Raw genomic sequence first — 25873 nt, 5'->3', positions numbered from 1 at the left:
TTCGTTAGCGAGGGGAGCGGCATCAGGGAGAGTCCCTATCGCCGGGTATCACTCTGCACCTATTAAAATAGGTGCGTCTTTGGGTTGTGGCTGTGAAGGCGCTACTTGTCCGAGAGGGGAGTAATTTTAGGGAAGATGGAGGCTAGGAGGGGGAGGATGAGCTAGAGTCGCCTGGGCGGCAGGTGCGAACAAAGGAGAGGACGCAGCAGGAACAGCGCTGTCTTGGCGGAGCTGGCAGCTTTGCGGATATGCCCCGTCATGGTCAACCTCCTATCTATTACCACTCCCAGGTAGGTGGCGTGGGGGCACCAAGGGATCTGCTGGTCCTGTAGGCTAAGCGGAGGAGGCAAACGGAGAGGAGGTGTTCGTTAGACACAATTCCACTGATTTTATTGTCTTTTTCACCTAAATCTACCCACTTTTACACGAATATGTTAACAATATCAATAGAATGCACTGTAACTAGTCTAAATAAAAATGACTTATATTTTTCTATTTAAAATATATTTTGAGTATAAAAACCAGAATTTTTACATTAACTCATACTGCACAATAAATAGTTTATATATATTTAAATTCGGAAGCATTGCGAAAATGTAACTTACAGCTTAAAAATATTTCTATTGACCCCATATAACTGTATATCGAAATTCTTATTTATAAAAATCTACCTATACTATATAGTATACGGTTATACCGTACAACTAGATTTTTAAAATAATTTTATTTACTCGACTCAACATTCGACAAATGAAAACACTGAAAAAATGACAGTTGTAAATTGTGTAAAATTGTAAATGGTTGTAAACAAATTGCGCGCGGTGCTTACGCTTATAATTTACGGATTTTTAAATAGAATCTATATTTAATAAATATAGTGTAATTATTTTAAATAGTGTTGACTTCATGTATAATGAATTAATACATGTTGTAATTTGAGTGCTTTAAAAATGAATGAGGATATAAATGTAACTTTTATTATTCCGACCGATTGTGACAGTGAAAATGAATGTTCGGAAGAAATGCACCTTGCTTTTACCGTAAGTAATACCTAAATGCTCTCTTAAAATGTGTTGTATATGAATATTATGCATATAATTATAATTTACAGGCCTGTGAACAACACAGTGGGGGTGGTATCAAAGCTCAGTGGGTGCATCAATCTCAGTGGAAAAAGTTTGATGGGCTCACAAAGAGAGATGTTTTTGTTTTACCTGAATTTGAAGGAGACTTATTTAAGAAGCTGAAAGCTACAAAATGCTTGTAAGTAATTAATGGGACATGAAAATTGTAATAAATTGTGTTTTATTAAGGTCAATTAGTTTTAAAATATTTTTTTAAATATCTTCTTATAGATTAGTGGGTCCACGCTGCTTATCATGTTGCTTAATGGAAGGTACTCCAATACCATCTGGCATAGAACCTATATTTACAATTGCTATGAAGAATTTAGTTGTTACTGCAAGTGGATTATCTAAACAACAGAAGGTAAGTAGAATTCATATATACAACTTAAATATATGACATACAAGAATAATGTGATTTCAATGTATGAGATATAACAATAAAAAAATTGATAATAAATGGATATTGATATTAATTTAAATAGATGAAATTCATTAGTAGTTCAATAGTGGAGGTATGAAATATTTTTTGTGTTTTCTTAATAATAACTAAATTATATATTGTTTACAGTAAATTAAATAAATGAGATATATTTGAGATGGATTTTTTTTTAATTACAAAATTTTGTCTTCTTAACATATTATGTTATGGAATTTTGCAAGTTTTGTAATGTGGGGCTTTTGTGGTGTGGTGGTACATCACAGTAACATCAACATAAGAATCTCACGAATGAATTGTTTTCACTTTCTTGCTCTAATTATAAAAAAATAATTTCAGTTTTGTTAACATGCAATGTTAGAATTTGGGAGAATATTTTTTCTTTTACTTTTAAGGAACATATAAAACAAAGAGTACAGTGGATGGGTGGGATATACAGTACTGTGTTATCAGAGGACACCACACATCTCATATCTGATACTGTCCTGTCAGACAAATATGTTGTGAGTATTATATACAATGACTTAATTTTCCAATTATCACTAAAATAATGCTCAGTAAGTTGATTTCTATTAAATTTTTGTTAAGGAATTATAAGATTTGTGTTTTTTTAAGTTATTATAATAACAGGCTGTTGTGGCGTAGGGATTCAAGTGTGTAGATAAAACGATTAGGTTTGATTCTCACTCGGCAGTATGTAAAATGAGCTCAAAACTTCAGCGAAAAGTGGGAAACATACTTTTATATAGTTGCCATCAATAATTACACAAATTTTACATAAATAAAAGAATAAACAAATATAAATGTTGTTAGTTTTTTTTATTATTAGTGTTTACACTACAATCATGAAATTTTTATAGTACCCTCAATAGGCTATTCCGACTTGCACTTGACCGTTTTTATAATGACAATTAATAAATTGACAGTTCATACTAATACAAAACTTACTTCTAGAAATCAGTAGAAAAAGGTATTCCCATTATGAAAGACAGTTGGGTGGACGCCGTGTGGGAGGCGTCGCTACATCTCAATGTCAGTGGGTCATGTTCAGACTTTGATGGTTATAAGCTACCCCCGTTTACTAATTTACAGGTAATTTATATTTTATAAAACATTCACTTTTTTTTGTTTCATATATCATGGACTTTGTTTGTTGAGTGGCGGAAGTCAACGCCGCGCTTTGCCGCGCCTCGTTACCAGAGCAAGGTTATGAAAATTTAATATATTTCATTACCCGAAATGGGAATGAACCCAAAACTGTTACATGATATTCAACACAACATTCCTTTAAGCTTATAAAATATGAAAATATAATATAATATCTCTATGGTATTCATATAAATTGTGATATGGACTCATTGTGTTGAGGTAGTGTCCAATTGTAAATCTGATAGCTGTTGTGGGTTTGATCCTCAAGCACAAAAATGCCCATTCTGGGGCAGGAATTATTTTCGATTCCTTACTCTGGTAAGACAACGAGAGTTGTTAAGTTCCGCTACATTAATTTACAATGTTCGCAAAAAGTGTCGAGACATTTAGTTCTGTCTGTCCTGCTATGGGAGATAAAACAATGTCTAAATCTGATTTCTTTTAGTTTGATGTCTTAAATCACTGTAACCTAAATTTGTAAATTATATATAATTATATTTTTATTTCTAGGTAACAACATCAGGTATATTAAAGAAGGAAAAGCAAAATATAATGAAGTTAGTGAACGAAAATGGTGGCGTTTTCTCTGGTGCTTTCCAAAGTGAGACAACAGATATTGTGGTGTTAACCAAGTTAGTATCTTTTTTCTAATATATTTTTTAGCTACTTGGAGGGATTGATATTTTTATTTTTAATCATCCCTATTTCCATCTGCAATGCTATATTTACTATTAATCAAAAGAAACTAAAGTTTGGTTTAAAGTTGAATTTGATTTAAAAATATCTGATCAGATGTTATAAATTATTTAAAAATAATATACTGTCTAATTTTTAAAACTTCTGTTTACTCAAGACTTGATGAAATACACCTAAATGGGTAATATATATTTGAGTTTTAATTTGTGATTGCTACGTTTTAGAATTTTCTTTTCTTCATGGCCCTTACTATCAAATCAATATTCTTCTTTGACAACATCCTTAGTAAAAGTAGAAGATATAGATATATATAAGATTTTAATTATTTGAACATGATGTTAATGCTGTTAGCCCTATCGGCTTTCACTGCGACGTCGGTTGGGTAGGGAAGAGGGTAGTTAGATATAGATGTATATAATACAGTAAAATCTTGATTTGATTTTAGGAATTTTCTATATATAATATAACAATACAATCCTTCCTACTAAACTAACAACAACATTGTTACAAATGTGAAAATAAATAAAGGTGGACGTTTGTTTCATTTTGTGCCCACCCTGCTATATCCGTGATACATTGTGAAGCTGATAAAAATAAAAAAAATCAAGCAGGCTATAAAGGCATGTTGTGTTTGTGTTGTCATAATAATACGTTTATACTTCCAATCCATTTTTCAGGGATGGTATAGGCAGTGAGAAATATAAAGCGGCCTTAGAATACAACAAAGCTATAGTATTACCGTCTTGGATAACAGATTCGGTCGCTAAAGGTGTTGCTCTCCCGGCATTCAAGTACAGAGTGGCGGGCGCGTCCACGTCGTCTCCGCTGGCCGAACATAGGCTGCCTGATATGAGTGAGTTTATTTTATTTTATTTATTTATTTATAACATTTAGTGAAACACTGTCGCAGATATTAACGTCCAGCTCAAAAGCGTTACTTACTATCAAAGAATAAATTACTAATTGTTGTAAATATATGAAACAGAACAAAATTTACAATACAATACAAAAAAATATATAAAGTTATACAGCGTGGGCACAAATAAAAGTAAAAGTACTCTTTACTTGAGGAGGCTAAATGTCGATGTTCAATTAGACAAACTTTATCGTATATGCGTTTCAAAGTTACACTATTCGGATTGTAAAATATTCTTTTGTCTCCGTAAAATAGCGTACAAGGTAAACAATTGTCGAACAGTCAGTACAAATTGTATGTGTACGTGTACACATATAAAGTGATACTTTGTTACAAAAAAATAATTGAAGTCTGCTAAATTGACAGTCATATTGTTAAATGATGATTAATGTCAAGCCAGTCGTGGCGCAGGGGCACAGAGTGTGAACATGTCACCATCACAGACAACATGATAGATTTTGGTGTCGATTCTCGTTTTCTTCGAAATCAGTCGTGTGATGATACAAAAAAAAAATATCTTTCACTTTCACTATTTATTTAAATGACTTTTTTTATAAATCCATTTATTTATATCACCTCGGGGCCGTCCTGGCGCAGGGGCACAGACTGTGACTGTAAACGCGATGATTCCTACTCCGGGGAAGAAATTATGAATTACTAATAATTTCATTTCTTCGCTCTGGTAGTGAGGCATAACACGGCGCTGAGTTCCGCCACTTTATATAACTTATTGATATAACCACTACTATTACTACTGTTTTAAATAATTTTTTTCTTTTGCAAGGTTTGAATTTTTCACGAATAACTAATTTGCGGCCGCCGAGTAATTTTGTTGATGAAAGCAGATCTGTTGATATTTCTACTATGTCTGCTAGAATGAAGGTATTATTTATTGGAATAAAAAAAGAAAAAGTGAAATTAACTAAAAAAAGTTATTATTGTACTTTGTATATATAAAAAAAACACAGTTCCATAAAAATTGTTTGGGGGAATGATGATTTAATACTTTCACTTTTTTTAACATTCCTCACTTTGCTAACGAGGCAAAGCAGCGTTGGGTTCCGCCAATCAACACGTAATACCTCGAGAATTTGGCGGAAAGTGGGAAACGGAAGTGTCTTAATGGGAACGGAATCTCTTAAAACTTTCAACCTTAAAGGTTCCCTGTGAATAAAATGCTATATGCGGGATACAGCATAGAGCTAAAGAAGTTATTTATAAACAATTATCTCAAGATATCTAGCAGTTTATGTCTAAAATAATGTCAATAACTTCTTATTTTAAGGATATTTTGCTTATTATGATTTAATAAAGAAAATATCTTAATATGTATCATAATATATATGTTTTTATTTTTTAGTTATCTCAAGATACGAAGAGATCTAGCGACTCGTCTCTAGACAAGGAGACGCTGGCTGAGTTTGAAAAATTTGATATGAGTCTCATTAAGAAGGCAGGACCTATATTTGATGGATTTTGTGTTAGTTTTATACTTTATTTTTCTAAATGATTTTTTTTTAATGTTTTGTATATATTTTTAAACAAAAACAAAATTTTTTTGAATACACATTGCTTTGATGTTTGGACTCGCGCTTCGTGTATTATTCATTGATCGGGTCTGGTGTAATAAAATAAATCCTTCATTCGTTCGCTCACTAGCTCTAGATAACCGATTTGGTACACTTCGTTACAGGCTTCGTAATAAAAAAACTTACGTCTACTTAATAACCCTTTATATAATCTTTATATTTAACAAACATAATAGATTGATTATATTAAAAGTGATGAGTTCAATGACCTTAGACGGGAAAATAGAAAAAACCTGTCATTCTCCTATGTCTAATCCATCGTTCATTCATTCATCAGATCTGGATAACCAACCTAGACGGCACCCCCCGCGACCGTATATCCGCCTGTATCTCTCGCTGTGGCGGCATACGTTTCGACACGCCGCACGCGCGCGTCACCCACGTGGTCGCGGGTTCGATCACCCCCGGGGGGAAGGAGGTAAAGCAGTTGTCGTCCGTGCCCGTGTTGAGTCCCGCTTGGGTGTTGAGGAGCGTTGTAGCTGGGAGGGTGTTGGATGAGGCGGATGTAAGTTGTTTTTGGATATATATATACATATATATATTAAATTGTTTTTAGCTATAGTTTTTAGCTGTAGGTTGAGAGGAAACAATAGTATTTAGACAGTCCGTTGTTCGATTTTTGTGTGAACTCGAGATATAGTAAATATGTATTTTGATCGAATCAAATTCAAATTCAAATTCAAAATATTCTTTATTCAAATAAACTTATTATTAGCACTTTTGAATCGTCGAATGAACATATGAACAAAAAGCTACCACCGGTTGGGAGAGCAGTTCTGCTGAGAAGGGCCGTCAAGAAACTCAACAGTTGCTCTTTTCAAAATCAATGGTACAATCAGTGGTTCTATTACATTAGTTGGCAGCTATCCTGCATTACATTCAAAAGACATTAATTCCATACATGTTTGTCCTCTAAATATTCTTGAACAGAATTTTTTTTTACTGATATTTTAAATTTTGGAAGTGGCAAACTTAGAATACACTGCGGAATTTTATTAAATACACGTATGCTCAGACCCATAAAAGATTTATTAACTTTTTGGAGGCGACCACTTAGTGTAACAATCTTATCTTTCATTTTAACCAAATAGAAGTTTAAATGAACATAAAAGAATAAAATGGACATCAAGACATTTTTTCACAACTTCACAAACACAGTTGTTAATACTAGAGAAAGATCATGAAGAGGACATGTATGGCGATGTTGGTGACAGTGGATGAGGTGAAAGAGGTATGCATAGGCTGTAGCCTTTGGCGCTCCATCTCCTCTGGCTCTCTAACAGGCCCTATCCCAAAAAAAAAATATTTCAATAATAAATCTTTTAATCCAAAATTAAAGCTACCAACCGTGTTCATTGCATTTATACTCAAATGCCTGGTGATTCTTCGTTTAATTATTATTTAACATTAATAACTAATACCTATTCATAATTCCAACAGTTTCTAATAAACACGAAGCCGGCCACACCGAAAAAGTCACAGTCGCGCATTGAACCCGCATCGCCGATGAGTAAACGTAACTTGCAACTGCTGCGCCATCAGACACCCACGAAATTGAATTTACCTCCGCCGGTAATCGAAGTAGTGGATCTCAACGATGATGTAGTGAATCAGTATTTGAGTCGTGAGTTGTTAAGTCCTTTTATATTATTAATATATTATTTTAATAAAGTGAAGTGTGAGTGTATTAATGTTAGTTTCGTTAAGTTTTTATTATCTATATAACTATATAATCTATACTTTTTTAGCTCCACGCTATATCCCACCCTTAGCAGGGTAAGCAGAGGTAACCTGGGAATCTAGTGATAAGACACTTTGTTCCTATTAAGTCACTGTCGTTCCCCATTTTTCGGCGAATTCTAGAGTATCTTGAGTGAGGGAAGTCGACACTTTAAATACTTCTATACATATTACTTATTTATTTAAATTATTATAAAGCTGAAGAGTTTGTTTGGTTGACTAATAGTTATTAGTTAATATGTCATCAATATCAGTCCCTGAGTAGTGAGTGAGTGAGTTTTGTATAGTCAATTTATCATGGATATATTTCGTGACAAAAAGTGATATAATATAGCCAATAGCCATCACTGATAACACCAAAGTAGTTTTAGAGATTAGGACATTCAAACTGTTTCATTGTTCAATATTCAGCTTTATAATATTTTTATAGATGTAAAGATAGTACTTTTTAATATTAAATTTTAGAAAACATGCCTGAACCTCAACATACTCCCGACCCGCCTCCAGTACAGGAAGTCCAACCTGATATGACAGAAGACACTATGGAAGATGCAACAGAGGAAATTGAACAGATATTTAGAGGTATTATAATAATAATAATAATAATAAACTTTATTGAGTTTTACAAACAACTTAGCTTAAGTAAACATAAGTTTTAGATACAAACATAGGCTAAACAAATATAAAGAAATGTTTAAAGATTTCCTCTGTATCCGGACTAGTTGCCTGTATTCCGGTATACAGCGCCCATCCCCACAAGAAAATTTTATAATTAGCCTGTTGAAAAATTATAATTACAAATAGGCTCTGAATGTGACGTGACCTCTCTTTGTGTATTATGAGATTGTGCCTGAGTGAGTGTGAGAGGATGTGTGATTTGATTTTTATTTATTTGTTTTGTGCATGTGTATGTTGTGTGTTTAAATTATAGTGTGAAAGATTTAAGGATATATATGTATATATAAATAAATAGCAATACATTTATTTGTCTTTACAAAGCAGGTTTTCGGTTTCTTCGTAAGAGAGCTCATGTAAAAAATTGAACACCTTTCGTTTGCATGACCCTTTTGTTAAATGATAAACATTTAACATTTTATTTATTTTGTTATAAATGTAAGGACCAATGTAAGGGAAAAAATGCTTAACAAATGAAGTTCTTAAATTACTAGGTAAGTCGCACACCATGTAACTTCGACGCTTAGTTAAAACATTGGGATCAAAAGTTAGCTTAGAATGTTGCTTGAGGATAACATATAGCAGATATAACTGTCTAACGCTTAATACTTCACAATACTGATAAAGTTCATAGGTAGGATATAAGCGTGGTCTAAAAGTTGCGACTTTGAGAATAGTACGTTGCGAAATCTCAAGAATATTTATAGTGGACTTCACAGCTCCACCCCAGGTTGTTATACAATAAGTAAGAAGAGACTGGCACAAGGCATAGTATATTTGTTTCATTGTTGGAAAATCAATTACATGTCGGAGATTTTTAAAAATGTAGATTAATTTTCTCATACGATCGGATAAGCTTCTTATGTGTTCACTGAAACGAAGGTTTTCGTCTAAGATTATACCTAAATATTTAATGTTAGCTTTTCGTTCCAGAGGAGAGCACGTGCAACCTGTATTTAAATCACATGTGTGAGCAATGATACTAAGTAAATTATTAAAATTGTCAGTTTTACGTATACTAAAACAGATATACTTAGTCTTGTCTACATTTAGTGTAAGACTATTACTTCTTAACCAATTAGTGACGTTATTCAAGCCTGACTGTGCCGTGTGAAACACATCCCTCCACGTAAGTCCAGTAAAAACGAGAGCAGTATCGTCTGCATAAGAGTATATTTTAGTATCAAGGAGTGTCAGTGACGTAAGATCATTAATGTAGATCAAAAATAGGGTGGGACCGAGTATACTTCCTTGCGGAACACCAAAAGAGACTTTAAGATCATCACTAGTATAACTGCCAACCTTGACATGTTGAAATCTATCAGAGAGGTAGTCTTGGAATAGCTTTAGTTGATTTCCTCTAACGCCTAAATATTCTAGTTTTTTCAGTAAGATGGGAATAGAGATGGTATCAAATGCTTTACTTAAATCCAAGAAAATAGTCAGACATTTTTTGCCACTATCCAAGTTGGAGCTGATGTGTTCAGTAAGAGAAAGGACGCATTGTTCTGTGGATTTATTTCTACGAAAGCCATACTGATTATGTGCAAGAAATTCAATTTTGTCAAGATATTTAATTAATCGAGAGTTAATAATTTTTTCTAATAGCTTTGATAAAGATGGAAGTATTGAGATAGGTCGGTAATTATTAGGGTCATTTTTGTCTCCATTCTTAAATATTGGAAGGATTACCGCCTTTTTAAGAGATTTAGGGAAGATTCCGTTCCGCAAACATAAATTGAATATATGTGTTAAGGGGGCAACAAGTGAGTTACTGTGTTCTTTTAAGCATGCGTTACTTATTTCATCATGTCCTGTTGCACAAGCTAGTTTTAGATTTCGAATTAGGGACTCTACTTCTTTTTCATCTGTATCTTCCAAGACAAATGAAGTAAGTTGGGTGCTGTTACAATAAGGGAGTATATTTTGGTGCTTGATTTGTTGGGCTATTTTTTCAGATAAGTTTCGGCCAATATTGTTGAAAAATTCGTTTACAATATTTAAAGAGCTCTGAGGAGAAGAAGAAATTGTAAGGAGTTCCTTAGGATAATTAGGTTCTCTGTTTCTATAGATAATATTCTTAATAGCCTGCCATAATTTTTTATTATCTTTTTTTGCGTTATCAATTTGTTCTTTTTGGTACTTTCTTTTACAATTTTTTAAGATAGTATTACAGAAGGTTCTGTATCTTTTATAAGTCAAATTTAAGATATCATTATTTGGTCGTCGCTTAGACTTTTTGTGTAGCTTATCTCTATTTTTAATGCAACGAAGTAAACCCGGAGTAATCCAGGGTTTTATAATTCTACATCTTCTGGAAAGCTTCAGCACTCTTGTATTGGCAGTAATGGCATCCTGCAGATATTTAATTAGATAATTTAAGGCTAGTTCCGGATCATCACAAAGGTAAATCTTTTCAAAATTTATATTAGAAATGTCTTCTTTAAGTTTTATTACATTTACTATGGTTTTCGTGGAGATGGCATAATTGCGGGAAGGATTAAGTTCTATACTAGTTAATACAGTGTAGTGATCAGTCAGAGTAGTATGAGCAACCAATGTAAGAGTAGGAGTTCTTGTTTTAACGAGAACGTGATCAATGCACGAGTCAGAATTGCTTCGCGTTATAAATGTATGTGCTGGTAACATACCATGTGTTGCAGCAAGATTTAAATAACATTCACCTTGTGCGTTAATTTTATTCAAATTTATTGGAATGTTAACATCCCCAATAAGTACAATATTATTAAAATAAGAGTATTTCTGTAATACCTTATCAAGAGATGCAAGAAATCCATCAATATTGATGAAGGAAGGAGAGCGGTATATTCCTATAATAACTGTTTGTGTGTCCAGTACTGCCACAAGGCCGGATGCCTCTATAAAATCAGGTTCCTCTATTAAAACATTAAGATTATTTTTATAATATATAACAACACCATCATTTTGATTACTGTTACGAGTGGAGACTTTGCAGAAGTAGCTGCTGATAGGAGGAATGACTTCAGTTTTAGCCAGCCAACATTCCGTTAGAACTAGAATATCACATTCTACTTTCAGCCTAGACAGCAGAACTTCGAAGCCTGTTATGTTGCAGTTAATACTGCGAATATTCTGGGTTAAAAGTAGTAGCTTTGATGATCTTGGCAATAGTTGATGGCATATTTCTAAATCAACTTCCATTGATTTAGAAATAGCCACATTATCAATGTTTAAAGACAAGTCTTCTATATTATCGAATTTAAAAAAGAGATACGTTGATGTAAAAGCATATCTCTATAACAGCGAATCGCGTTATCATATATATTAATGAAATGCTGTGAAATATAAAATGACGTTGGCATAGCTATAACCGCCATAAAAAAACTCTTCACATTTTTTTCCTCTGTATAAAATGTTATATAAGTAAGTAGCAATAGATTTTAAAAGAACCTTGGTGTCACATGCATTTATTTTTGTACAAAAGTTATTGAAGATTAAAGATACGTGTGAGTAGATGATAAGTGTAGGTTTATGTATGTATATATAGTTACAATTTTTATACGTTAAGTAAAGGCTTGGTTTTAAAATAATATCGAAATATAAACAATAGGTGTACATAAGTGCAGATATTCTTACATGACAATATAAGATGTACCACTGTAGAAGTCTTAAAAAACACAAATTAGTAAACACAGCTAGTCATTCTTTCTTCCTTAGATTATCCAGGTCAACATCACACGAAATACGAATTTGGGGAGAATTTTCATTTTTTCTAAGGTATACTACACCGTTAGAAGTCCAACAGAATTTGTAATCGTGAGATTTTTTATATACTCTAGACAAATAAAATAATCTTTGAGTATTGTAAGTCAGACACTCTGAAACGAATATAGGCTTAACCGGTATTTCATAATTTAAATGCTTCGTATTTAGTTTTTCAGTTGTAATTTTATTCTTGTTAAAATTCTTTACCCCTTTTATGATTTTCTCTTTTAATAGTGTTCCGGAAAAATCCACAATAACAGGTTGAGAATTGTCTTTAGAGTTAACTCTATATATATCTCTGATATTATTGGGATCAATATTAATATCCAATTTCTTTCCTAGTTCGATGATTGAGCCACATAGGCTTTCCTTGGATTCACCTTGCAACTTGGGTATATTTCTGATTTCAACTCCATTTGTACGAGACCTTCGTTCTAGTGTTTCTATTTTTTCTTCCAGTTTCTTAATAATTTTTTTGTCTTCAATCTGTTGTTTTTCAAGAGAAGACAACTTGGATAAGAAAGAGTCGTATTTTTCACTCATGACTTCGACGGAATTGCGCAGATCCATAAACTTTTTATCCATAGCATCTGTGAAATCTGTAAACATCTCCTTAATTATCGTCAGAAAATTAGTGTCATCATCACAATATTTTCGTTTTTTACGCTCCACATTTTTAACTGCAATCGAAGATAGATCCGGTGCCGAGTCACAGTGATGCAAGATGGGATCTGGTCCCGGAACCGTTAGTTTTCTCGAGTTGGACGAAGAATCCTTCGAAGTAGACCTCTGCGAAGTAGCCGGAGGAGTTCTTTTAAGTGGCATGTCTTATTTATCTTATTATTGCAAGACTGACTTAAAAATTGTATGCCGTTATTTTATATAAACGACGGCTTAGCAAGCACTTGCAAGCACTACGCCTTCTAATAAAAACTGGTTATGCGCTACGGATTCTTGTGAAACGGCTACGCAATCTTCTAACGTGCTACAACATAAGCTACGTCTGTACGTGTCTGATCTATGCGCTTGTAGGGAGCTTCGTTGTTTATATCTATTTCAACTGTTGCTATCCTTTTCACACATCGCACTTCTTACACATTTATGCACGCCTAGTACTTTAAAGCGCGAATTTTTATTAAATTTTACTTTAAAAATGAAATTTTAAATAATTTTAGCACAGTGGACACGTCTAAACGCTTTTGCGGTCCGAGGGGAAGAAGAAAAAATTATATATATCATTACGTTAAATCAATTTAAGTGTCACACTATACATGAAAAAAATATTTTTTCTTTTGCTCTTAAATCTGATTTCTCTATATGTTTAGACAAAATATCGTTTATTTTCGTTTACACAAATAAAATTTGGCGTATAGTTTCTTGAGGAATGTAGAAAATAGTATTTGGGGACGACTTTTAAAATTCTTATACAAGAAAAGAGACGGGACTTTATTATTTTGTTCTTTTTACAGGAATAAAAATAGCAGTAGAAGGTCTCGACACAGAAGCAATATGTGAAGTCGGTGCAGAATTAGCGGCTGCAGGAGGCGTCCTAGTAGCCTCAGGTGCCCCTAGTGACTACACGCTAGTGCCACTCGACTGGGAAGAAGGGGAGAGATGCGTCACTGTGTTCTGGATTGTGAGTTTTCTGGATATTTTTTTTATCTGGTTTTAATAGTTTGCATGCTTTGATTATAAATATGTAGAAAACGTAACGTAACTTAAGTAAAATTTTCCAATATCTGAATGTTAATTTGTTCAGCAACTAATAACTTGGTTTATGTGTTAGATATGTTAGTCTCGTTAGATTTTTTATTATAAAATTATTATAATTTTTATCTTCATTTATAGAAAGATTGTCTCTCCCAGCAAGAAATACTTCCAATACAATATTACCACCGTCCAGTTAAATTGAACTTTGAAGGCACCCCCCCACTAGTGGGCGTGGTCGCCAGTCTCAGTACATACAGTGGTGTAGAAAGAGCGTTTTTGGATGAATTGGCCAAATTACTTGGTGCTGTGTAAGTATTATATTTTATAGATTTAGATGTGATACTTTATATATATATTTTTTTATATATATTTTATAGATTAAATTACAAAGTGAGTTCAGTTGTGGTGTAGGGGCACAAGCGGGTGACTGTGAATGCGACAGCTTTAATTTCCTCACTCTGGTGTCGATGCCAAGCGCTCAAATCTCCTACTCAATACACAATACCTCCAAGCCATGTCTTACAGATCTCCAAGCGCAAAGACTTAAGCTTAAGAGAGACTACTTTTGTCTCAAAAAATATGTTTGTGTGTAATAATGATTTTTCGCCTACCAATTAACCTTCTCCTCAGTACTCAACTCCGTTTCTGCCGTCGCAATACTGCCACAGCGCTGGCCTCCACTCACCTCATATGTCCCACGCCGACTGGCGACAAATACTCAGGCGCCTTGAAGTGGGCGCTCCCTGCGGTGACCGCGCACTGGCTGTTGAAGTGCGCTGCTGAGGGGGAGAGAGTGGGGGAGCTGGACTACCTCGTGGGGGATACTAGGGGTATGTGGGTGTTTGTATTATGTAGTATAATACCGCGCGCTGCCTGCTGCAGGGTATGTGGGTGGGTGACACTATGGTGTAGGCGTAGGGGGTGGTGTATGTGTTATATGGTTGGCCGGCGATGGGGGAAGAGTGAGTGAGTGTTTGTGTTATAACGTAATTTTGGAGTTTTTTGGGTAATGTCTTAAATGTAACACACATTTAAATGTAAACTGCTAATGTGGGATTGATCCCCGTCAAATAAGGATAACCATAATTGAAAGGATAAAAGAGTATTAGGTAGAGTGTACCTAATGTCAACATAATCTATTTTTTTTCAACACACTATCCATCTGTTATATAAATTTAACAAATTGAATTCTTTCACTCAACATGCCATGCACGCCAGTCGGCGAAAAGTAGAGAACGGAGTGTCTTAATGTTAGGTTCCCTCTTCTGAAGCTATTTTTATTTTTAAATATTTTTATTCAAAGTTGCTTGATGCTTAATTTTTTAACACCGGTTCACTAAAGGTACAGCCTCAGACTTGAGAAGAACCGGCGCAGAAGCTCAGCGGGATTTTTCATATTTATCACATTCTGTTTTTTCAGTTCCATCGTTACCCGTAAAAAATGAAATAACTGAAGAAAAAAAAACAGACCAAAAAACAAACATGGTGGAAAAGGATAAGGAAAATGAAATGCTACCACCTGTAGCGAATTTTGTGAGAAGGGGATCTTTTAATAGAGAGCAGACACCTAAAGGCAAAGTTGGTAAGTTGGGAACCTATTGTGAAGATATTCCAGTTTATAATTTTTGTATTGAGTAGCGGAACTTAACATCACTATTTGTCTTAAAGGAACTGGGTAATGGAAAAGCATTTATCCTTTATAATTTTTACCGACGCTCGCGCACTGTTTCAACATTGACTGGAACGGATTTTTTTTAACGATCAGTGTGTTAGGTGTGTCTAACAGAAGAATAAATCTAATACTAATCTAAATACTGTGGAGTACTTCTGGATTTTCCAATTAATCTGTTCAGAATTGACGAAGATAAAACACAATTCTTACTATATTTTGTATGAAATTTTCGAACTGCGGTCGAATAATCAAAAATTTTGGTACATCCTTTATTACACTAGGCCACCCAAACACGGCAGAATTAATTTTTATATTACACACAAATTATACAAAATTTTTACATACATTCTAGTATTTGTATTGTTTTGTTGCTATATTATTTAATCTAAATATATTCAGTAGTTTTTGCGTGAAAGTGGAACAAACATCCATCCTCACAACCTTTCACATTTATAAAAAAAATAAGCTTCACGTTGTATTCCGCACACAGCAGGGTAGGCAGAGGGAACCTAGACACTCCGTTCCCCACTTTTCGCTGACTTCTGGAGGCCTTGCGTGTTGAGTGGCGCAGCGGCATAAGGGTGTGACTCTAACGCGACGGTGGTAGGTTCGATCGCCACTCGAGGAAGTGAAATATTTATTTACGTTTATATTTTAATTTCACATTTATAATATTATTTTTATAGGTATTTCAGACAACGACCCGGATAACATGTCGCCCGCGTCCCGCTACATAGCGATGGCGCGTCAGGGCCTCTTAGGAAGTGACTCTCAAGAGACACCCAAACGATTGCAGGAGTTGAAAGATGTTGATAGACAAGGTTAGATTCGTTTATTATTCTTAATTGTGATATGTTTTATTGTGTTACGTAAATTGTGATCAAAGGGAATATAGTGTTAAGACACTGCTTTTCTCGAGATAATGCATGTTGTGTGATGAAACGCGACGACTCGCTAAGACAACCAGAGGGGGGCGAAAGCAAAATTGTAGCATTTCAAAAAAGTTGTCAAATCATTCTGTGTCCACTTCCTTCTGAATAATTATTGTAATCTAATAATAATATCATATTGTAACTAATGGCCCAAATGCGGTTTCGCTCGCTTGAACTGATATTATAGCCATATTATACAAAATCCTTAGGTACGTAATTTGTAGCGTTTCTGTATTTCTGATGATAAGCTTTATCTAAATTGATTCAGCAGCATTTGCATGAAAATGGTTCAAACATTCAAGTCAAGTTTCATATGCCAGGTATGCCAGCTAGAACTACGCCAGCCAGGCTAGTCACACACTTGTTGACAGTTGACGGTACATTGACCATTGAGGGGATAAGTGTTTAAATAAGCTGTATACCTGCTGCTAGCTGTATTTCGAATTGATTTTGTAACGTGCATGCTTGTACGAATCGAAATGAAACTCTGCCAAAATCTATACAAAAATATAAATAGTACTAATTCATGACTGTATTTTTATTCCCTACTGTTAAATTAGTACTATAGTATTAGTATAGTTGTTTCATGTTATTTTAACATTTAAAAAATCGCGCTTACGCTTTATCCCGCACATAGCAGGGTAGGCAGAGGGAACCTATAGATTATAACATTTTTATCATCATAAGATATTTCTATCATACAGGTGAGACAACAGTACGTACGCCTTCCTTAGAAGACGCTCTATCAACGCCCAATCTATTGGGACTGTCACCCACCACGCGCCGGCGGCTGCAAGCGGTGAGACGCGGCGAGATGCCTTCGGACCCTATTAGGACCCCTGTGAATCCTTGTAAGGAAAAAAAAATCTTAAATAAATATATATATTTTTTTGGTATATGAAGGAGCCAAGCATTTTATGAAGCCGTCCCAACTAAGTCATTCTATATAGTACAATATACTTTTATACATAGGTTAGCTAATACAAATGAATTATCTTCCAGTTGATAAAAATCCAGATACACCAGACAGTGCTTTCGGTGCGGCGTTAAGACCCGGATCTGGGAGATTATCACCGGATGGTAGGAAGAGGCTGTGGAAGATAGTCAACGATCTTCCTTCCAAGGAAGTACAGCCGGCTAGGGATAGAATTACGGTTTGTATTATTTTGTATATATTTATTTTAGTTGGAATGATCGTATTTAGATACTAGGAAGATGCTATTAAAGATGAAGTCCAGCTGACTAGGGATAGACCTGTAGTTAGATTTCTTTATATATGCATATTTTTTAATGAACAATGCCATATTGAAACTGAGTATTAATTATTATATATTTTCTTATATAGTCAACCTGCTCAGACATGGCCCTCTAATGGCGGTGGCTCCTCATGCTTTGTATTCGACCTTTCCTTCATCGATACTATGCTAAAGGCCAACGGAGATCTGCTGTAAAATATTATAAAATCAAATATGTATATGTTTTTTAAATGTTATCCCTAGCCACTATCGGAAATACGCAATCGTTTCTTGGCGCAGTTCAATGAGGACGCGCCGACGCCGCCGTCTGAGCATCACGCGGTGCCCAGGAAATTGCAATTGCAAGTGAGTTTTTAGTCACAGCGACCTGGTCGCGTATTCGCCTGCCTAAACTACACAACTATTTATTTACTTTTGTGTTCTAATAAAATTGTTATTTTAAGATAATATCCATACATTGGAAACTAAAGTTTCAGCCAATGAATATAAGGTTATGTATATTATTATATTGAATATTGACTGGCGGAACTTTAGGCCGCGCTGTGTCTTACAAATCAATGGATGAGTCTACTGTAGTGTACATTTTTCTCAAGCAAAACAAAATACAAGTGAACGTTACTAGGATTTACATGAAGGGTACAAAGTGGTCAGAAATTACGTTGTCAACATTAAAGAAGGTTGAGAGTGGTAAGTAATATGAGAATTAATATAACCATTAATTGTTATGTTATTGTAGGACCAAGCGGAAACTCCACCACCGAAAATGGCGAAGCTGTCTGAAGATCAGGTATGTTTATATATTTTTTATTACGTATGAAAAAAAAAGTTATTATTTATTTAGTTCAATTAAAAATATTTAAAAAATACAACTATTAATCGTCCATTTACAGAGTGGAGGAGGTCTCAACATAACGGAAGATACATCCAATGTCACCCCAAAAGCGTCTTCAAGCACTTCAACGCCGAGCCGCACTCTCCCAGCGGCGGTCGACCAGCAGCTGCAGCGCTTGAACGCAGCGCTGTCTAACAGACTGAGTTCACAGAAGAAACGCACTAGGGACTCTGTTGCTACGTTGCCTGGTAGGTATTTATTTGTTTTGAGTTTTTTAAATAAAGATATTGGTGATGTACAGTACAGTAGACGAGTTGTGGTCGTGGCCTGAACTTAGTGAACCACCACTGAATTTGTGAGTTCAATCCCCACTCTGAAAAATAATTATAGTAGATGAAGCGCGGCTTTTTCCGCTGCTTAACACGCAATGTCCTGTTTTAAACCGTGTTAACACTATGTTCCGTCTGCTGCTCCGGTACATGGTCTAACACATGGCAAATGCAATGTAAATGTTGCTTTACCCTAAAAGCTGCGACCTTTAAATCCAAATAGCAACTTATTATTACCTATTTGAGCTTAACAAGTAGGTGCAGCGCTTGAACACGGCACTGTTAAACAGCTTGATTTCACTGTTTCTTTTTTTATTTAATTAGCGTCGTGAATGGAAATAATCTATTGCTACACCACTTTTCTTTTTGATGACTAAGCGAAACGTCAAACGAATTGATCCCAAAAGCACAGAAAGTGCTTAAAGCAATACAACATATAGCTGCCGTTTAAATAAAATTTAATAAAATTGGAGGTCCCGAGCTTTTTCTGAAATTGAAGCTTAGCTTAGCAAGAGCTTTCATCTGATACCTCACTTGAACTAGCGGCTCTCCTTAAAAGGGGGCAAAATTTGGTAGTAAAATTGAATTACCTGAATTTTCCTGTTACCTGCGTTCCAGTAGTATTTATAATTCTAGGCCAACGGAAAGTACCCTATGAATTTTGATTCCCTTTTGATAGTGTCGAAATACTCATTTTTACGATATAAACGGCCATATATTTTTTATAAGTAAATATTGAAATATGTTTTTTATCAGGAAATCATTGGGCCGTAGATCTGAGTATATGGTTCAACCCGATATCTCCGAGCGTTCCTGAGGTGAAGGGTCTTGAGAGACAGACAGATTTTGGTTGATTGCTGGATTTTCTGATCAGATTTGAACAACGATTATTATATTCATAGGATTGTCTCTTTTCATCCATCTGATTAGACAAATTTCTGCATTAATTTACTCCATGTAATGTTTTTATTTTTTATACATTTAATGAAAATAAATTTTAATAAAAAAATTTTTTTATTTCTATTTCATCGCTCTGGTGTCGAGGTAAAGCGTGGCGTTGAGTTCTGCCACTCAACACGCAATGCCTCCAAAATTCGGCAGAACGTGGGGAACGAAGTGTTTTAACACTAAGTTCCCTCTGCCCACCCTGCTGTGTGTGGGATACAGCGTGAAGCTGATTTAATTGTTAAATATATTTTTTTATTATTATACGTTTATTGTTTTGTCCCTAGTGCCAGAAGTAGAGGCCGGGCCGGATTCTCAAATCAATACAGTGGGTTGGGACGACGCAGCGCCGCCAGTTAAGACGTTCATGCTCTCTTCTAATGTAGATGTATGTATATTATGCCTTGACTTCCTAAAGGCAAAGAAACATCTACTTTCCCCCTCAACAGAGGCTCCAACCGAAACGCTGAAGCAGAGCGGATCCGAGAGGCTGCAAGAGAAGCTGTACCCCGAGCCATCCACAAGCAAGACCAACACACCCACCCCCAAGCATAACATCTCAAGGACTTTGGCGAGGGCCATTCTGGGAGTCGTCGCTCCAAGGGAAAAAAAAACCCCAAAATGCTCTGCCTCTAAGGCTGCGCGCCAAACCAGCACCGAAGAAAGAGAGGACATTCCGGGAGTCGAAGAAACTCCAAAATGTTCTGCCTCTAAGGCTGCGCGCCAAACTAGCACGCAAGAGAGAGAGGTCAAAGCCTTTTTCGATACCCGAAATCAACGGGAACAAAAAGGACACCGCGAAGGCGTACTAGAGCACAGCAGGGGCAACATAACACTACCTGACCTAAAAATGGCCAGAAGCCCAAAGGAACATGCTATAAATGCGTTCATCGAGTTCTTAGCCACATTAAAGGCAACCCGCGAGGTAAACACCAATGTCTGTAAAAAGATCCTTCAGACTTTCCAGAGAGGGAACTTCAAACTCCTGGAAGTGGAACTCGATGAAGCCAAAGCCGCTATCTATGACAACGTCAGCTCCCGCGTCATTCACGGAAGCATGACGGGACAGTACATGGCGGCCTATAGCAGCACCAAGGGCTTTATAGGCCTGGTCGAAAGTGCAAGAGTAGACGATCCCCCCAAATTCCTAACGTCAGAGAGCGACCAAGTGGTAGTAGTGGCCGAATGCTCGAGGGTGATGCTGGACGATAGGATACTCGGAATGGCAAACGCCATTTCAAGCGATCCTGAGCCGGGCGCAGCCTTCGTGAATTGGGAGCTACCAAAACTTTCCTGGATAAATGGGGTTCCGGGGAGTGGTAAGACAAATCACATTATCAAGCACTTCGATGAGGACACGGAAGTAGTAGCGACAACCACAGTAGAGGCCGCGAAAGATCTAAGAGAGAAGCTGGCGCACCGCCTTGGCACGAAAGCGACAAAGAGAGTGCGAACAATGGCCTCGATCTTAGTCAACAGTTTTCATGAGGGAATAGTTATAAACCGGCTAACGGTGGACGAAGCCCTCATGAACCACTTCGGGGCCATTGTTATGGCGGCCAGACTGTCAGGAGCGAACGAGGTCACACTCATCGGAGATATCAATCAGCTGCCTTACATCGACAGACAAAATCTATTCGAATTAAGGTACTGTAGGCCTAGCTTGACAACCAACATCACATGCGAGTTGCCTTGCACACATCGGACCCCAATGGACGTCGCCTATGCCCTCGCCGGAGTATATAACAGCATTTACTTCGCAAGCCCCATTGTCCACTCCCTAAAGGTTCTCGGATACACCAACGCGCGAATGCCACACTGTAACGACGGCACCCTATATCTGGTCCACACGCAGGAGGAGAAGAGGCAGCTGAAAGACCAGGGATATGGAGCTGGAGCAGGTTCGCGAGTCATGACTATCCATGAGGCCCAGGGGCAGACCTTCGCAGACGTCGTCATCGTCCGAACCGGACGCGCACGGATCCGAGTACATGAGAGCGTCTCTCACGCAGTCGTCGCAGTGACGAGACACACCAACACCTGGGTCTATTACTCTGACGATGGCGGTGACGCAATAGGCAACTTCATCAGCCGAGCGGTGGGCGCTTCATTTACGGAGGTGGTGGAGGCGAACCTAAAAGGGGCAGTGTCACAAAGAGACGATAGGGTGATAGAGGCACTGATCCAAAAACTTAAGGAAGGCGTTCTGCATAAGCCAGGCCAAATCTAAAATTCCACACCTATATAAATGTATAAAATAATTATACAAAAGACAATTATATATGTGTAAATAAATAAATACGTAAATGTACTATAATAATATATGTAAAAAAAAAAAAATTGTCGGTAGGGGTCTCATCCAACCTCTCTAGTATAAGCTCTAGATATAAGTACAGTTTAAATTGTCCTAAAATTAAGTACGCCACATTAAAAGAACTTCTTAAAATAAAAAAAGGCACGGGCAACTATGCGCCCGTGGATGTAGTTTTTAAAATAAAAAAAAAAAAGATGTATGTATATTTGATTTGTTATTTTATACATAGGAATTTTTTTTAATGTAAGAAAATTTGAACATTGGGCGAGATTTTTAACTATGCTTTTTTTAAGCTTTACGATGTTTAGTAGTGCTGATTATTATACTAATAATTTGTAAAATGCGTATTAGAATTTAGACGTAGCTTGATTGACGTGTTTAAACACATGTTCTCATCATTCAGCTGTGCTCCAATTTTTAAACCTTTTTCAAACTATTTAAATGTTAATGTTAATAAGAATTTTCAGCTTTTCAACTGAGCTAGAGTGTGGCGAACGAAAGTTTAATTAAAACGGAGTATCTTAATATTATGTATTAATCCGGCTATCCTGCTACGTGCGGGATATAGCGAAAAATAAAAAAAAAACAAAATAAAATAAAAAAAAACCAAACTTTAACAGGTATCCACTACTCAAAGATTTTTAAATTGTTTTCCCAAAGTTCCAAATAACAATAATGCCTCAAAAATGTCTTTTCAATTTTCTCAAATAATACTTAAATTCCAATTTTTCAATCAGAATCGTGAAGAAATAACAGCAATGATAACCCACCTCGGCGGCGTACCCTCCATGGGCGCGGAGCTCGACCCGCGCGCCACGCACCTGCTGTGCGCCGCGCCTGCACGCAGCGAGAAGATGCTGGGTTCCATAGCTGCGGGGCGGTGGGTGCTGCACCCCGCCTACGTCGTGAGGAGCCGCACCGCCGGGAGGTTTGTGGATGTGAGTGATGCATGAGGCGACTTAATTAAGTGCGGTGGCGGCGAAGGATCCAAACCAGACAAATTTAGTTAATATATTTTTTCTTTTACCTATCCTTAAAAAAAGAGATGAAATCTGAAAGAGTTAGTGAGAGCAATGGAAGTACGCGAGGCATAAAAGCTAGAACAAAAATATACACTATATTGATAATAGAGGTGTGAGTCCTACAAAAAAATAACACTGAAACACTCAAGTTAGTGTAGATGGGTGCGTTGATTTGATTTTAAATTTTTTCTTACTTTGATTGTATATATTTCCAAGTGAAGTTCCAGTTTAAATTTTTTATCATGCTATATCCTTTTCATTGCAGGGTAGGCAGAGGGAACTTAAGAATCTAGTGTTAAGACACTCCGTTCCCACTAAGACATTTCCATTCCCCACTTTCTAATTCTAGAGGCATTGTGTTTTTAATCCCAGAACTAAACGCCACTCAACAATAGTTTAATTATTCTACACGATTCTTTTTCCTACCAGGAACAAGAATACGAGTGGGGCAATCCGCTAGCGACGTCTCTGCCGCCGGTGTCGGGTGCGGAGCGCGCGCTGGCACGCGCCGCGCACCGCTGGAGGACGACGCGGGAGGAAGGCAAGCCGGGGGCGTTTAGTGGTATGTAGACTATAATAGTAGTAGTTAGTCTTGTTCCTCCTGGCATTAATCCCGGCATATGTCACCAACCCGTCAGTTTTACAGTCGCACTTTGTGCCCCTGCGCCACGACAGGCCTCAAGAGTAGTAGTTAGTATAACAGTTTTTTTTGTCTTATCTTACTTCAGGATTTAGAATTCGATGGGGTTTACTCATTAGTTACTTGGTACTTGTTTGTGTGGGGCAAACCCGTTGACATTTAGCGTATCTAGATTATTTAGTTTACTAATTATATTTAGATTTTGCACTAGTGTTCCTAGTTACATTAGGTACGAATTATAACCACGTCTTTCATAGTTTCCATCGACAACGGCTTAGTTATAGACTAAGAGGTCACTGGATTTTTCTTAATGATATGGCCAGGTGGAATTCTATGGGTCGGATCTCGGTCTGCTTGCTCTCCGTGTTCGTAACTTCAGGTCATAGAGCTTAAAAGAGGCTTTGTTGTTACGAAAAAAAAACGGGAAATGGTCAGTTTAAATAATTATAAACTTCAAATATGGAGCCTCCACAATTGAAATTAGTTGGTCTCCCGACCATAATAGACAACTTTTACGGTTAAAGATATTTTATTTTCAATTAAAGAGTCATTAAAGGCCACTTACATGGAAACATTAGCTGTTAACAAAATAAAAATAGTAGTTCTTGTACTGAACATGTAGTTGGCAGAAATAAGTATTGTTCAGTAGAAGAGAACTTGCAATTATTATTATTATATTTATTATTTATAGGTACAATTGCATTACTCCATGTGCCTGAAGCGAGGAAACGTTTATTGGCAAGACTTATAGAAGCTGGCGACGGCGTCGTCAGTGACGATGAGTGAGTATTATTACTATTTAGATTTTTTTAAATCCTGTAGTGTCTAGACACTCTGTTGTAATATGTGGCAAATCAAAGTAATCAAAATGACAGCTGCAATTTTTCTTATTTGAAAATATTTCATTACGTAGCTGTAAAGAAATAAAAGGCGGTGTTGAATTCCGCCAATCAATGCACATTGGAAAATACGATGGACAATGAGATACGGAGCATCTTAACACTAGGCTCTCTCCGCTCCCAGTGACAGAAATCAGCCCAGATATACAGAGAGAAGAGCCTTTATCTCAGGAACGCTTGGAGATATTAAGTTGAACCATTCACGATCCCTTGTTCTGAAAAAATCGTATTTCTACATTTGTTTAAAAAAATCATATTGCTGTTTATATCGTAAAAAAACGTGTATTTCGACACTATAAAGAGAATCAAAATTCATAAGATATTTTCGGTTGACCTAGAATTATGACAGCTACCATCTACAGGTACTCCTAGATCAGGAAAATATCTGAAAACTATATATTTGTGGTAAATCGCAAGCGGCTTCAAGCCGCTAGTTTAAGAGAGGTAAAGTTTCCAATTTTTGTAGAGAATCCTCGGTGAGTGAGCCTGACTCGCGCTTTTCCGATGTTTTAGAATATGTGAAACAATATCTGTAATGATATGACGACATATGTAAATATGTAAATATTGTAAAGAGCGTGGCAGTTAAGCAACGCAAGAAATTTGAAATATATTATTGAAAAATTCTATGCCACTTATTGATTGAATAAAAAATGTTTAATTTATTATGGTTTATTAGATAACATTAGGACTTAACATAATCTAATATTTTTTAGAGCTTTATGCTTTATCCCGCGTGAGCAGGGCTTGGCAAAGGGAACCTAACGTTAAGGCACTGCATTCCCCACTTTCTTTCTAATTTCGGAGAAATTGCTTATTGAATGGCGGAAAATTACTCCGCGTTTAGTCTTCTGACCAGAGCAAGAAAATAAAAGTAATAAGTTTCTCCGAATAAAGTTCGAGTCCACAAGCCGCTAGCCGCTTCGCAACTATGGCCTCATTATTACTTATAAATTTTGTTCTTTTTAATTTCAGACCGCCATATTCAAACAAGAACATAACAGTATGTTTCGCGGATATAAAACGCTACCCGCTATCCGCCCGCGACTCAGCCTGGCTCGTGGCGAACAGAATACCCGTGTGTCCTCCCGTCCTGCTCAGCTCGTACCTGACGGAGGACGCCCCTCCCGACCCCCTACTAAACTGTCTACCTGACTTTACTGTTAAATAGTGCGTGCTGCGTGTAGAAGTCTGAATAAACTGTTCAAATTATGTGTTTTTGTATTTTTATTTAAATCTTCTTTTTC

At 36.3% G+C, this 25873-nt stretch overlaps 1 protein-coding gene across 1 annotated transcript; it reads left to right on the top strand.

Moving 5' to 3' along the window:
- The first annotated feature begins 716 nt into the window (after positions 1-716).
- mus101 (mutagen-sensitive 101) lies at positions 717-25839 on the top strand. The gene is made up of 27 exons (XM_085192777.1): positions 717-1040; positions 1112-1263; positions 1356-1488; positions 1959-2066; positions 2518-2655; positions 3223-3344; positions 4086-4261; positions 5109-5206; positions 5685-5804; positions 6191-6418; positions 7354-7537; positions 8119-8235; positions 13545-13711; positions 13924-14093; positions 14416-14615; positions 15206-15367; positions 16144-16278; positions 17094-17240; positions 17392-17543; positions 17889-17990; positions 18382-18432; positions 18536-18725; positions 20039-20139; positions 22803-23003; positions 23517-23649; positions 24419-24509; positions 25602-25839. The coding sequence occupies exons 1-27, from the start codon at positions 951-953 to the stop codon at positions 25795-25797; spliced, it is 3864 nt and encodes a 1287-aa protein (XP_085048903.1). The 5' UTR covers positions 717-950; the 3' UTR covers positions 25798-25839.
- The last annotated feature ends 34 nt before the right edge of the window (positions 25840-25873 follow it).

Source organism: Heliconius melpomene, chromosome 11, assembly GCF_056956725.1.
Source record: "Heliconius melpomene rosina isolate 202511_hmr_F chromosome 11, ASM5695672v1, whole genome shotgun sequence".
Taxonomy (NCBI): Eukaryota; Metazoa; Arthropoda; class Insecta; order Lepidoptera; family Nymphalidae; genus Heliconius; species Heliconius melpomene.
Note: the sequence above shows the minus strand (reverse complement) of the source record. Positions and strands in the feature narration are given on the sequence as shown.

Coding starts and splice junctions, on each gene's coding strand:
- mus101 (XM_085192777.1), top strand. CDS start 951: ATGAATGAGGATATAAATGTAACTTTTATTATTCCGACCGATTGTGAC. Junction 7,538..8,118: donor AGTGAATCAGTATTTGAGTC/GTGAGTTGTTAA, acceptor ATTAAATTTTAG/AAAACATGCCTGAACCTCAA. Junction 23,004..23,516: donor CCGCCGGGAGGTTTGTGGAT/GTGAGTGATGCA, acceptor TTTTCCTACCAG/GAACAAGAATACGAGTGGGG.